Raw genomic sequence first — 14,951 nt, 5'->3', positions numbered from 1 at the left:
ACACAATCAACGAGAATTAAAACATACTTCGATGGTTTTTTTTGCCTTATCAGCATACTTCGAGGCATGTTATGACTAATCTAAGCCCAAACCGATTAACAGTTAGCACCTTCTTATCAGCGCAGATTTGGTACTTTATGACCGAAATGCGTCTCTCTCTCTCTCTCTCTCTCTCTCTCTCTCTCTCTCTCTCTCTCTCTCTCACTCTGTGTCATGGCAAATGCTGCGTGAGTTTAATAACCTTGGATTAGGTTGTTTGATAATGGCATCACTGGCTATTTATATACTCATTCATTTAGAATGTGATGAAATTAAGCGAGCAAACATGTGCCGGAACCCCATAGCAACTCGTTGCTACTCCAAAATGAAGTCCTTTCTAGTGTTTGTTCCACTGCCCCTAAACAGACAACACTACTCCACAGTCAAAACGGTTCGCTCGCATCGCAAACGGCACGGCACCAGTGTGTGCCAGAATGTTTCATTTGGCAGAATAAATCAAAACCATGAAGTAGATGAGCTATGTTAACAATTACGCTTTGCTCTAGCGGAAAAGTCAACCCCCCAGCCGTTCCTTCCATCCCCTTTTTGCTAAAACATAATCACAAAATTGGTGGAGCCTTCGCCCAAAACCGGCCAACCGGACGAGAGAGCGGGTGAAACAAATTATACTTTTCAGTTGCAGTTGCAGTTGGTGCAAACACTGCTGCAACTGGCACCCTCCTCCCTCTGTGTCTGAGGTTGCAATTGCACGAGTCGAAGAGCTGCAATTTTAGGAGACAAAAACAGACAGGAGAAGACTAGGCTTCGTTGTGGTTTGATGCTACTACCATCTGCCAGCAAAGCACACTCTGTGTACGACCCTACGTGCTCTCTCTCTCTTCTGCTCGAGGCTTTCACCATCATCACGCTCAACAAATCATGTTATTCCGAATGACGACACCGGAAACAAGATTATCTTCCTAAAAGTACCGCCGCCGGCAACCGACAGGATTTCTCGGATTGCAGAGAGTGAGGTACACGCTGGGGCAATGGCAAATGTTTAGTCGCTTTAGTTGCCAGTGAGTTTAATAACGCTGCCCGCTCTGCAAACGTTGAAGGGGAGATGGGCTTTCACCCAGATTTTCCATTTCGCACTACAAAATGCAGCTTGTGCGAAGACTTGGGCAGTGAGGCATTCTGGATGAGGGGTTCAGGAGTTCAGAAGTCAACCCAACAAGTCCTCGATGCACTTTTCCCCCCCTGCTTTGCATTGAGGTTTCGGTTTCGGTGGTTTTCGGACGAAGCCTTGGACCTTTCCGGGGTGGGATAGACCATTTCAGTTGAAAATGGCCAGCCCGACCACCAGCCGACACGCGGATTACAGTTGATAAAGTAAACACGACAGCATAACACATATCTCCCTCCCCCACTCGCCATTCGTCGCTCACTCTGTCAGCGTATCCATCGGTATAAAATAATGCCGCACGAACCTGATGGTAGCGATGTTTAATTCGTGTGTATTTATGTCAAAGGCAATAATTGGCCACTGAAGTAGCATCGGCTTATGCCGTCCGATTAAACAATGTTACCGCGACTCCGCCAACCGCTCCACACACGAGGTTTCTACCTCTTATTCGTTACAATGTCCGCTAATGGCTGGAGGCTGCCTTTTGGTGCCTATCGTCCACCAAACAACCAAACATAGTCAAACAAAATCCTCGCCACTCTCCACGCTGTATGTTCCCGTGCACACTGCCGGTGCCGGTGACATTGGTTAGCGACATGAGGCAGCGTGTGTATGAGTGAGAGAAGGAGCTAAAAATTATGCTGTCCCCAACCACTCCACGTACGCAATGTAGGCGCACACAGATGTCAAGCCGCGATCCATTCATTGCAAATTTCCGATGGTCAAACGGGTTGGCGCCGGCATCAGCATGGCGCCAGGCGTGTGTGGTTTCGCACACATTCGCCTGGCTCGTGGAAGCATTGCGCGAAAATAAGAAGAAGAAGCCATGGAAGAAGGGACGCGGACGTGGAGAGATGATCTTTATTGGTTTACCAGATCGCTGATCTTTTCCGCAGCGCCACATTCCATCAGCGCGCGCGCTCACATACACGCAAGCCAGTCGATCGGCCGCAAGCGCAAGGGTCGCGCACAAAGAGGCAAATGTGACGAGACGACACTGTCTGTTGGCCTTGTCAGCGTATCGATAATTAAAAAATTGCGTCCTCCAACCTCCTCTCGCTCTCTGTCTCGCTCCATCTCTTTTGCCATTGAAACATTAATGTGCATGCAACATGGGGCGGGAGGAGGCATGCAAATATTTTTACAACTACTGGCCATTGGCAAAGGCCACACAAAAGGTGATCGTCAAGTACTGCTTGCTATTGAAACGCGTCCTTCTGTAAGTTGCTCGTTGAATGCTATAGAAGCTTGCTGAAGGTAACATGGGGTAATGAGCTGAAGCTGTTGGGTTCATCAGTTACGTTCGAACTTGCAATGAAAAATACATTTTCAAAGAAAATATTAAAATAAGGTACAGTTTTTTTTCATATTCCTTGTTTTAATTCTTTTTTTCCTGATTATATTAGTTTATCTTCCTTTTTCATGTTTTTATTTTGTTTTTTTGCTTCTTTCTTTGAGTCTAATTAGTATCTTTATTATTCCTTTAGATTTTTATTTAGAACTATAAATGTTTCCCATACTTTTCATTTTTTTTATTTTGTATTTTTTCTTTACTCTTTTAAGATTTTCTTCAGGTTTTGTGTTTATTCTTCCTCTATTATATTATCTTTTTCTTATGATATTATTATTATTCTTGTGTTTTCAGCATATTAAATTTATCTTTAATTGTTCTTCTCGGATTGTTTCATGCTTTTATTATTTGTTCTTTCATTTCTTTCATCATCCCATCTTTCTTCATTCAATTTCTTCATTTCCTCGTTCTTCATTTCAATTCATCTTTTTCTTCTTTTCATTTTTATCTCTTCTTAATTATATTGCTTCTTTGTCCTGTTTTCATTTTGTATTTTACTCTTTTTGATTTATCCTTCTATTACATAAAAATTTATTTATGTATACCTTTTTTCGTCACCCTCGATATTTACAACAACTTTTTGTATTTTTCATAACGCTTCAAAGTTGTGTCGCACAAAACGTTTAATTTTAAGCTCCGAACACATATTTCAAAATCCATAAAAAGGATCCACAATGCTCCCCAATCCCCTGTGACTGGAATAAATTTCCTTCAGCAGTTTGATACATTCAGTATTGCTCATTCCTTTTTACCGCACACCGATTCACCGCTAATGTTACCCATTAGCGTGCACCAAGTTATGAATAGGTACCATTTTCACCCGCTACACATCGCTACACTACGTCCACACCGCCCACTGTCGAGGATGACGAGGATACATGGTGCGTGGCAAAATCAATGTGGTCCATCTATCGAACAATTATACACTCTAACAACGGTCGTTGGCAAAACCAAAATGCAACATGCACTCGATGCAAAAACGCATCCTAACCTGTCACGGTGGGTGGGAATGGGTGGGGGGGCTGGATGGAACACACTATAGCTATAGTTGTTCGCGAGAGTCCATTGCAACTCCGCATCGTGGTGCGTGTGTGTCATGCGAGATGCGTGATAAGCAACACATGGACCGGGGCTCGACAGATGGTGCTGTGTGCGGTGGCTTTGGCACTTGTGCAGTGGTTTCAAATGACTCCATACTGTCGTGCACACGAACACAGCATCCCACCACAACCAACCCAACCCACCCACCGACCGGTTAATGATCGAAGTGGTGAATTATTTTCATCTGACTGCTTGTAATTAAATGCCATCGGCACAAGAGCAGCTGTTGCAAGCGCGTCGGGATGATGAAGGGCATACATTGGTCGTGTTTCTGTGTGTGTGTGTGTGTGTGTGTGTGTGTGTGTGTGTGTGTGTGTGTGTGTGTGTGTGAGTGCATTCAAGTGCAGGTTGCAATTGAGTCGGATGTGGTGGGGAACGGGAGTGCGAACCATGCCGGTACTTGCTTTGTTAGTCGTGTCATATTAAACAGAGCATCCGCTCAATACCCCTGAAGCCCTGGATGGGTCGGGTTTTGTGATATGCTTTTGACGTTATTCAAGCACCGTTGACGGGTTAACAATGGATGGGCGAGTTTCCTTTCAACATCTTTCTCAACGCAATAAAAAAACAAGCGAGCTCCGTGCTCATTTTATTCAACAGTTTCGTCCACCGTTCGCGACCGTTTCTTTTCGAGCGACTCATTATTGAAAGTGAAATTTATTCAAAAAATGCCTCAACGCTACTGTGTACAAAGCCGCTCAAAATCGTCCCATCATCTGCATAATTACCGTCGCATCGGCATCGTTCGGTTTCGTAACAAAAAAAAAAGGTGTGAGAAAATGAATCACTGATCAGGCGTGGGTCTCATCTTAAGCCTCCGCCGTCATTTCCATCACAATAACGACGCGAACGGTATCATTTCCCATCCCAGGTCCCGGTCCAAAAGGTGAGCTAAGGGTACGCGAACCATGTGACAAACACAGTATCTTCCACACCCTATGCCACAAGCGCAAGGGGGGGAAGAAAGAAAACAAAACGAAACCCATCTATGCGCCCCCGTCATTATCATCATCACAAATCACACCATCATTTCACCCGGAGGCCGAACGGAGTTCGAACAACGGTCCCGAGAACTGATGAACTTTAAATCGTGAGCGTGAGCTCACTCGTCTTCCATTTCCCAGGGGTGCGCGTGTGTTGTTTATTGCGCTTTTTTGACTAAACCAAATGCCCCACTGAGGACTGGTGAATAGTGTATAATCTATCGGATTTGGACAGTGCAACATAAAAACGATTGCGAGACGCTGGGATGATGATCCCCGAGAGGTGGAAGTCGTGGAAATGGCAGCAAGATTAATGCATTCCCATTTATCACACGCATGTACGACGCATGTTTAAGCGTTGTTCAAGCGAAAAAGGGGGAACCATTTTCCGACGATCACTATTAACACGATCGCAGGAAGGAAGGAAGGCGGGCGGGCGGGTATTTCGATCCAGACACGATCATCTGGCATTGGCAATGTCACTTTCTCACAGCCTTGTTGCTTACGAGCGTTTACAGCTGTGCGAGAAATTCATATTTCTCCAATGTCAAGATCTGGGGCTCAAGATCGGATGCACGCATAAAACGCGCCCCTCCCACGTGAATCATGTCTTTGGGTCTTTGGGGAAGGAAAAGGGGGAGAGTTTAAGAGCTCTGTGTGTGTGTGTGAGTGCCAGTGACGGAATGCGGATTAACGGATGGTAAGCGTCACTGTCCGAACGAGATCGACGCGGTCAGAGGAATCTTCCAGACTTGTTGAGGAAGATGTATAAATGGACGCCGACTCACCAATTTACATACAGATCTCCCACACTCATTCTTCCACAAAATCTGGACATCGGCCAGGGTCATTGACTCGGGGAAATTTCACAAAAACAACAAACATATTTAAAAAAAGCGTTCGAAATACTTCTCAAAAGAATGTGTCTTTCGAATTGATTTGAGTTTCATCTCCAAGAAATAAACCAAAAGCTGATGAAAAATCCAGCTTGTCCGTGGCCCATTCTCGCGGGACTCGACCCGCACTTGACAAGCCGAAACAGAACACACAGCGTGTCTATGTGTGTGTGTGTGTGTTGATCCGTGTTTGTCCAGATATAAGCTCATAATTCATTGTACAATATTTATTTTTACTTTTCTACGGTCGCCTCACAGTCGATTTTCTTTCTCCCGAGCGCACGGTAGGCAGCGGACGGTAAACATTTGCTCACTTTATCTACTGGTGCTATGCTGCTGTACAGTAAAGCCAGAAGGTGGTGGTTGGTTTCTTTAGATGGGAGGAGCTTGCCGGAAGACTCCCGTAGTACCCCGATGATGATGAAGATGATGACAGTCTCCACCATCCGCCTACGGGAGTTGCAAGTCCCGCCGAGACAGGTGAGTCGAGGCCCCGGGTTTTAGCTGCTTCAAGTCTTTATCTTATTTCCCCTGCCTCTCTCAAAACATTGCTCATACAGACACTGTTTGGATTCACGCTAAAAAGGTCAACCCCACGGTTTGCCCACGGACACACAAACACACACGGGGTCTGGTTCATATTTGTTGTTTGTCTTACGGTTTAGGCTCAAATATTTTCTCCCCGCAAACGCACAAAAACCCACACGGTGCAACGGATGCGGAGCCGATGGCGTAGGACAAACACAGCAAGATAGATTGAGACGTGGCCCGGGCTAAGTGGCCAAAGCGCTACCTAATGTTTGTGTCGCGGCAGTTATAATTGATGGAAAATTGAATTCGTGTCTTTGGCGGCTTAAGTCAGCGCGCAAAGCTCTTGGCTGTATCTCGCAGTTGCAGCAAGCAAAGGTAGCGACTTAACGAGGGTTCTTTCATACATTGTATGAACGATGTTGGGCAAATCTGCATTTGAATCAGACGTTAAATCCCTCGCCTGATAGTCGTGCTTGTCTTCTGGGTATAGCGTTGGTTTCTGGAACACTTCTCACCCACTTCCTGGGCTCTTTTATCGGCTGCTCTATTCTCTTCCAAAATATTCTTAAGACTTCTTTTCAGCAGCTCCCGAATTCCCGTATAACGATCCCATTGTAATGGCACGTAGAGCCGTCCGTACAATGTAGCTAATCACCATTCGCATGATAAACGATGTGACTCGCCATACAAAAAATGCCAACATTTTCGAGGTTTTCTTTGGGAGCAGAATTCAACAAACAGAGCTTATAGAACCGGAGTCGCAGAGTGGGGAAGCATACATGATGCTTCTAAGCCTAAAACGCTACGAATCATTGCGCGTCAAAGGACTTCTGGCGGACACCTTCTTCTGCGTGTCACGCATCACGTGAAACGCTGCTCACAATGGCATAGTTTTTTTATTGTTCCCTTTGATAAGCATCCGCTCTTACAGGGTTTCCCACGATTTATTGGTCAGTTTCCATGATTTTGGCGCGTTCCCACTTATTGATCGTATCCCATAGATGGTTCGTTTCCATAATTTATTGTATTTTCCGATTGGATATCAATACATTGCACCGTTCTGGGAAACGACCAAAAATCGTGAACGCACCAAATATGAGTCCGAAAATCGATGGAACCGACCAATAATCGTGGAAACCCTGTAGAGCATTGAGTGGCAAAAGACCTGCAAACTTACTGTACGTATACCATTCAATGCCATTTTGACGAAAAAAAACAGAACTTCCACCTATTCTCTGAGCAGCTTTCTGCGAGTGGCTTCGTAAATATTTAATGCATCAATTTTACGCTCAATTTCAAAGGCCTGTTCAAACGAGGCGTGCGTCTTGCTGCCAAAGCGGAAACCATATTTGCGTACCGCGACACATGGGTAGGTCCACGGTTCTGGTGCGGTTGAGTCGCTCGTAAAGTCATCTCCAGCTCTTGGTCGATTTTAAAAGGCAAACACTTCGCCAAAACACTCCTACACCACTGTTGCTATTCCATCAACGCCATCTTGAGAGCGCACTACACGCGCATCCCACATCCCGTCCCCCGGCCAAGGCACGCTGGCGAAACAAAAGCGCCCTCTGGCGATAGTATCGCTTCCACGATTCGGAGAGTCGGTGCAAACAATAGAAGATGGAGAGCCGGTACAAAAAACTGGTGCCATACATAAATCAATCATTCAAATTCACCATCCTTCTCGGGCCGGGACTTTACATTACAACCGTCCCGAGGTGCGTAGATATGCTACAACCGAAAACCTTTTCACAGCGTAGTTCCTTCCGCAAACATCAGTCTTTTGAAACCGAAACCGCACACACCAGACACACGCGGAGACCACCAAGTCAATCTAAATTTATGAATGGTAAACATAGACCCACTCCCGGTTTTCTCGAAAAGGTATTGGAAAAATTCCTCATCCTCCTCATCGGCGGACGCGTGCCTTTAAAAAAACCACCACACATACACACACACCCTCCAGAGGATATCACTTTTCGGGACAACAAGCAGGGAGGTTCCCGCTGCAAAACATAATGTAAACATGCCAATTCCATTTTCATACCACCGTCAGCGGCTTCTGAAGTAATGCCGCTGCTGCTGCACACGTGTGTACACGTTTTGCACACCATACTATGTTGCAACTTTGTTGCGATCGTCCAAGTGTTGGCGAAAAGATACATCCCGCCGTAGTTCAAGAATTCCGCTGAATAGTTGCCAACACCAACTAAAGCATTCTTCGCTCACCAAGAGGAAGGGGGATAGTTGGCACACGGAACGATCGCAATCGCCAGCTGATGCATTCAATTTAAATCAGCAACGCATTTTAATTGAACCTGGTCAGCTCCACTGTGCGACAGTTTTTGTCAATCATCCTCTCTAATGCTGTCTGGCTCCGAAGTGCGATCGATCTAGGCGAGAAGTACATCAAGTTATTCAAGCAGAACAGCAGTACCATCACCCCCTGCGCCGCACAAGAGAGGATCAATTTTAACCACCGTCGATCGATGATCATCGCTTCAACCACTGGTTAATAGAATGCAGAACTCCATTACCGTACACGCCCGCATTCATGTGGTGCCGAGGTGGCCGAGTCGGCTGCCCGAGAGACAATCTCGTTAACGACCGTCATCTCCGTGTGCCCATAAAGGCGTAGAGAACGCCACATTTTTGTGCCGTTCCGTGCGGTTCCGAACTGCTCGGACGGTGCAACACACAACTGGGACGGGGCACCAGCACCACCGCCTAGGTGGGCGTCCTTGAGTTGCCTTGAAATGCCCTGGAGCACTGAACTCACAGATTCGAGATGCTGTGTGCGGCTTGCGCCACGCCACATCGTCTTTGGCGAACACGGCCTTTTTGGTGCCGTGTTTGGCTACCGTACCCAAGAGATCTCCTCTTCGCTTCTCTCCGAGCGTCAACCAACCGTCGCATTCGAAAAACAGTAACTGCCGGGTTAAAACTGGAAATAGAACTACGGGAGCTTTACCGCGACGGGCGAAAGAAACGTTGTAAACAGATGGAGCACAGTCGTCGTAGGTAAACAGTGTCCACCTCGTCGGATGACCTTGACGTAATGGCAGCTGCTTTATCGGGCTCGCAGTCTTTTACTAGGCTTACCGCTTCCGCATTCAACGTTGCTCACTTATACAGCTTGTTACGCTTAATGGTGCAAGATCACCCGAGAAGAGAAGGTTCATGCTAGCTGCTTGTTCCAGCCATACCGACCACGTTCCACAGTAGCTTGAATACCACTCTGTTCACTTTATTTTGAAAGGCTTTTGTCGTTTGTCGTTCGCTTGCACAATAGCCTGAATATATCAAACGCAAGTCTGCAAGACTCTGCGGCGCAGTAAATGTGCTCCACTTGCTCCACAACAAACCTAGACTTCAACAAGAGTAACAATCCACATCCTTCCTGCAGGCCCACGGGCGTACCAGCAACAGCGTGCCCCAAAATTGCCCACTCACGATTGTGATTTCAGGGCTCCGGGCGTGTTCTTTGTGCTGCTGTCATTTGCAAACCGTTACAAAGTTTGCACGATCCCCAAGGGCGGAGCAGATCGAAACGAGATCACACTCTAGTGGCTGCAGATGGTTTCTGCAAATCATGGTAAAGGCATTCTACCGATCCGAGCCTGGTTGAGCCTGGCCGTTCTCGAGGCACTTCTTACAATTGGCGACCGTCTAAAAGTGCAAGTAAGCACAGGTACGTAAGGCAATGAAGCCTTTCCCCCCTCCCCCGTGATTTAATGATAATATTGTTACAGTTTCTTTCACGTTGTCTTTCGGTGTCGGCATGTGCCAAAAACTGAAAACGTTTCAATCAAGCGGACCGGCTGGTAGATAAATAGTCTGTAAAAAGCTTCCTACTTTTTGGGCAATGTTACGGCAATTAAGCTTCAATGTAAGCCGGGTTTCAGCAGCGTGTTTGCAAGAAGCGATAAAATCTGCTCCATTAGTCGTCCCGTGTAGTAGCACGGAGTTGGTATTGGTGGTAATCCCCAGGGTCTTAAAATATCAGCTTCCAAGCAAAAACTTTCCCGCAGCAGCTTCTAGGCCACACTCGATCGCACTAATCGCTGATACCGGGGACACGATAATCCAATCAATGTGCAACGAAACACGAGATTCTTAGACACTGCTCCAAATCCAATCTGCCAATCTTACACAAACTCCGGCTAAACCCGGAGACGCCACAAACTTTGCTTCGCGCAATTTTCCACGAAGTTTAACGCGCCAGTGTTCGTGTGTTCCGCACCGACGAGTAATGATCCTACCCACTTCATATTGACGTTGTTTGCAACGAGTTTTGCACCATCTTTACTCCCATTTCATTACGTTACACGCCCTCACTGAAGCTATGCCGTCCGCACCGAACAGCGGATGATGTCGACGAGGTACATATGGTCGTGTGCATGTGCCAAAAACTTTTCCCTAATTGCATTTCATCTCACACTGCACGCTTGCTCAACGGTTCGATGAGTTGCCTGGAAGTTGAGTGCAGAAACGAAATGCATTTCTCACTCTCTCGCTCTCTTTACTTCTCCATCCCAAGTAACACGCATCAACGCATCAACAAATCCTCATGGATTCGTCAGTCAAAACTTTCCAACTACCGAAATAGGGGTAGCCTCGCTGTTGCCAGCATGAAGAGATTATGCCGACCCGAGATACCTTGGAGTGGAATTTACACCGACGACATACAACGCACGTTAGCGTATGCTGGGAAAAGCTTCCAAAAATATGTCACTAATATCCCTGGTTGCTAGATTTCGCCGCCCGACGTGGTGACTGAAGGATGTACGCAACAGTTGCTGTCAATTAGTTTGATGGTTTACCGAAAGGACGTACCATCCGTGTAGGTTCTAGATTTTTTTTTTTCTGCTCTCAAAATTTGGATTTTTTATAGCTCTTTGATGAAAATGGAGTTTTCCAGCACGTCCAATAACAACAAAAAACACGACTAAAAGCAGTCGACAAATTGTGAAATAATATGTCTCGCTGTTCAACTTACCGGAAAGTCCACCAGATATTGAAGCACATCGTGTTGAGCCAGAAGAACGCAGCCAGGAAGAAGAAATGCATGGAGATTGCTAAAAAAAGCGAAAAAAAAACAAACAAAACACAAAACATTAGATGAAAGCGAAACATTAATGTTGGAAAAGGGTAAAAAGTGAAAGAGAGAGAGAGAAAAAATACGCGAGTTAAGCTCAATGTCCAGCGCGATTGTTACGTTTCGCTTGTTGAGCCATTGTACGTACTAGGCGGGCGCTCGAGTTGTTTCCTGTTAATGCCCTGCTAAACTTCAACGCATCGCGTGATGTGTTTTTCATTCTTCCACCCCGCCCAGCGTCACAAGGTTCTTTCAAAACAATCTTCTTTTATTTTCAACCGACCACAGCGCGGAGAGAGCTGACCATTTTGAAGCAAAACGGAAAGAGCTTTTATCTTGCAGATCCATTCCCGGGTCTTTTCGCTCGTTGGTTTTGTTTCATCGTTCACTTTTCACTGCTTTCCAGCGTACAACAGCACCGGGCGTTGGAGTTTTACACAAGCTGGATGTGCGAACAATCTTTTCACAATAGGTGTCCGGATGGTGTCTGTGCCATTGTAAGTTTTCCCCGTGCTAGTCTAGTTAATGCCAAAACCAAAAAAAAAAAAACAACATAATTTTCCACCCACGTTCAAGTCCGTTGGCAAGACAGCGGTGAAAGTTTGTTACAAAACTATTATCCCTCTCGAAAAAAAAAAAACGGTAAGGACTTGTTCATTAGCGAGTTACGCTAACTGCCATGAGTAGCCATTCTGCATGATGTCATTCCACCTTCAATGGAAGGTCCGGAAATGGGAACTAATATTAAGCTCCACCCAGGAGCGTGGTGCACTACAATCGAGCCCTTTCCGCTGCGCTGCGTCATAAAAGAACAATTTAGATTATGGAAAAATGGTCGCGACGCAAACACCTTTGCCACCTTTGGCGTTCTACCTTCCTCCCTTTGTGACATACAACACTGGTCTTGATGACTTTTTTTTTCTCCTGAGAATGACTCGCAAACTCGCACACTGCAATCGAATGAAGTGGAAACGGGCGCACGCGAGTCGCTCAGTGCTGTAATTAAATCTCATTAATCATCAAGACCGCCGTTAGATCACCGGATAGATCGCACCAGGCAGTCGGTTGTAATTAATATTGACAATTTCTGATTGACGAGTGTTTCTATGCGTACCGTGCGCGGACCATGCCCTAACCGCGACGGAATATCTATTCGTTTGCATCGAAACCACGTGAGGAGTACGTACGCTGGACTGTGTGTGATGTGTATGATCACTTGTAATTTACATTACGCAACACAGTGCGCTCTCTGTCCACTTTGATCTCACTCGACGTTGAAGGGTTTCATCTGTTACGCGAGTGACCTGCTCGATCACCGCCCCGCAGCTGTTGAAGTACATGGGAGGCGTACATGCGTCTTGGTGCAACTCCTTTGACACCTCTCAGTGTGTTTCGAGGAGTTAGAGAAACGGGCAAACCAAAACACAATCAAACGTCATAATCATCCTAACCCTACAACCCCGTTGGCTGTAAGATCTCCCTTTTCGAGGCAGGTACACTACTGGCTTCAATCAACGTTTCAATGACCTCGCATCCTCCCCAAAAGTCATCGTCTAGAAAGGGGTGCTAGGCTAATACACTTCAATTGTTTTCACCTTTTGCTGCCGTAACTGCCGCCAAGTGGGGCCAGCAGCATAAACAGGCGATGGCTTTTCGGTCACGCGCTCGAGTATTGCTTTAAATTATGCCATACTAATAGGCCCCGCAAAGATGGAAAGACAAACAGCAGCAGGGCTTAACGGTGGCACGCGAGAATCAAAATAAACATACACACACCGGGCGGGGTAGGCGTTTGTGCACGACCGAAGGTGGAAAACGGCCAGCAGTGTATTACATCAATCATAATAAAACGCGCCACTTGAGGCTGATTTATGCGCTGATAAAGTGTACAAGAGGAAGGAGAATGACTCCATAATTAGAAAAGTCAATATACGAACTTCAGAAAGAAGTGACCAATTATTCGAAGAAGGTCATTTAAATTAATTAGCTTCTGTTATTTGCGTGCCGAAAAGAAAGCGACCAACAAAACGAACCCAAAACAAGGAGCAATAAAACTTATGAATACATTATGGCATATAACCTCAAAACCGCCCGTCGTAAGGAAGTAACTCATTAGCAGCATATCTATTACGGATGCTTAATACATTGAGCTAACCCCTCGAACTGTAGAAATTACCGTTACGTCAGCCCTGTTCTAACGATCGCATACTTCAACGATGACAACCGTGTCAAAGTTGCGATTACAGCGTCGAGAACTTTTGCTGAGAATCGATCGACTATCGAAGAATACATAACCTCCAATTACATCAACAATGTATCGACCGGCGTGCTAAACGGATTCTTCGACGCCATTCGAACGGGAAGAGTCCACACATTCGTCACAGAGTCACGCAGACCCACTCTCACCAGTAGCGAAGTTCTTGCCTAGAACCTGCAACCTGTGTGTAACAGAGAAGAGCAACATCATCATCAGCAGTGCTGCTAACGGTGTTTCTCAATCTTTAGCCTTGATTACCGCGGGCGATTAATAAACGCTAGTTGCTGGTACTACACGCGCTCTCTGTACTGTACGCTCCGTACGCCCTTTGATTCTAGCTTCTGGCTTTATTCCAGAACAGATCTTTTTGTGTTTTCTTCCCCTGTTCAATCGCAACACGCCTACTGCTACTACCTAGGAAGCAGCTAATCCACACAGACACACATACAGGCCGACTCATTGTAAATCGTGCAAACTCACTTTATGCTAAGTAGCCTGCGGCCTGCTTGGATGTACACGTGCACATCAAAAGACGGAAGAAACCACAGAGAGAGTGAGATGGAGCGTAGCTCTGAACCGTTAGAATCGAATTCGAAAACCAAAGAACTCGCCCTCTGTGTGGAGCCGTAGAACGACCGCTGTGTGCGCGTGATGATCTATTTCTCTGGAAGGCTTGATGCGCGTCCGACTGTACGCCTTGGGGGCATATGATAATGAAGACTTCCCATCCATCCGGGAGCTGCGGGAACACCACATTACTAGTAGCACAAGTTACCACTGTAGGCTGCTGAAAACTGATTCCTCTTGATCGCCACACGTCGCCATTGTCGGTGGAACTGGAGCCAAAAGAAAGCTGACAGGGAAGCGAAAGACGATGATTCGCGTCCACCGCGTTGGAATCGCTAGACGCTTGGTGGGCACACTGGCACTCGGTGATAAGCAATTAAGGTGAATTCATTTGAATAAATTATCATCCCAAATGTGGCGTTGAGGCGTTGTTGAGAGGTGCAGATTCCACGTGCATCATTGCACATCGTCACTGGTCGATCAGTTCCCCCCCACCCGATTGGGACAGACTTCAGACAGTGTGTCAGACGCTTCCGGACTTTTACCCAATACCCGTGTTAGTGCGCGAGAAAGGTAAGCACGCGCTGTAGTCTTGTAGAACCGCTGACGACAGGAGCTCCGACCTCGCGGAATAAATTTGCATTGTAATTTATGGTATTTAGCGTAGAATTTATTTTATAACGGTTTGCACTCTCTGCCTAGGGATTGCGCGCTCGTCTTATCTCGTCTCGTTCCACCGTGCTCACCCTGATCGCTGTGGGTCTTCCTAGTCCCCACACTTAATTGCTACTACAGTTTCTGTGACCATTAGCACACGGTACTGTTTATTTTGGAATTTACCAATCGTGCCCAGTTTTGCGCGCACGGAATCACCATTTGCTGTTTCCCTCCCGGTTCTCGCGCACTGTGAACAAGAATGCTGGCAGGTGTCGATGTACGTGAATTATGCCCGGCATGCAGGGGGCCAGCGTATATAGGCGTGCATGGTACGCGAGCTGAAGC

The 14,951-nt window shown here is 46.4% G+C and overlaps 1 protein-coding gene across 5 annotated transcripts in view; it reads right to left on the bottom strand.

Annotated features, from left to right (window-relative positions):
* The window catches only part of LOC121597913 (probable G-protein coupled receptor Mth-like 1), a 153,229-nt gene that overhangs the window by 70,383 nt on the left and 67,895 nt on the right, over nt 1-14,951 (bottom strand). For all 5 annotated transcript variants that reach the window (XM_041924226.1, XM_041924230.1, XM_041924227.1 and 2 more), the window contains exon 4: nt 11,027-11,105. In XM_041924226.1, the coding sequence (XP_041780160.1) occupies nt 11,027-11,105 (79 nt within the window). The remainder of the gene's footprint in view (nt 1-11,026; nt 11,106-14,951) is intronic.

This window comes from Anopheles merus, chromosome 3R (assembly GCF_017562075.2).
Source record: "Anopheles merus strain MAF chromosome 3R, AmerM5.1, whole genome shotgun sequence".
NCBI lineage: Eukaryota > Metazoa > Arthropoda > Insecta > Diptera > Culicidae > Anopheles > Anopheles merus.
The sequence above is the reverse complement of the archived record's forward strand: the minus strand, read 5'-3'. Positions and strand labels throughout refer to the sequence as shown.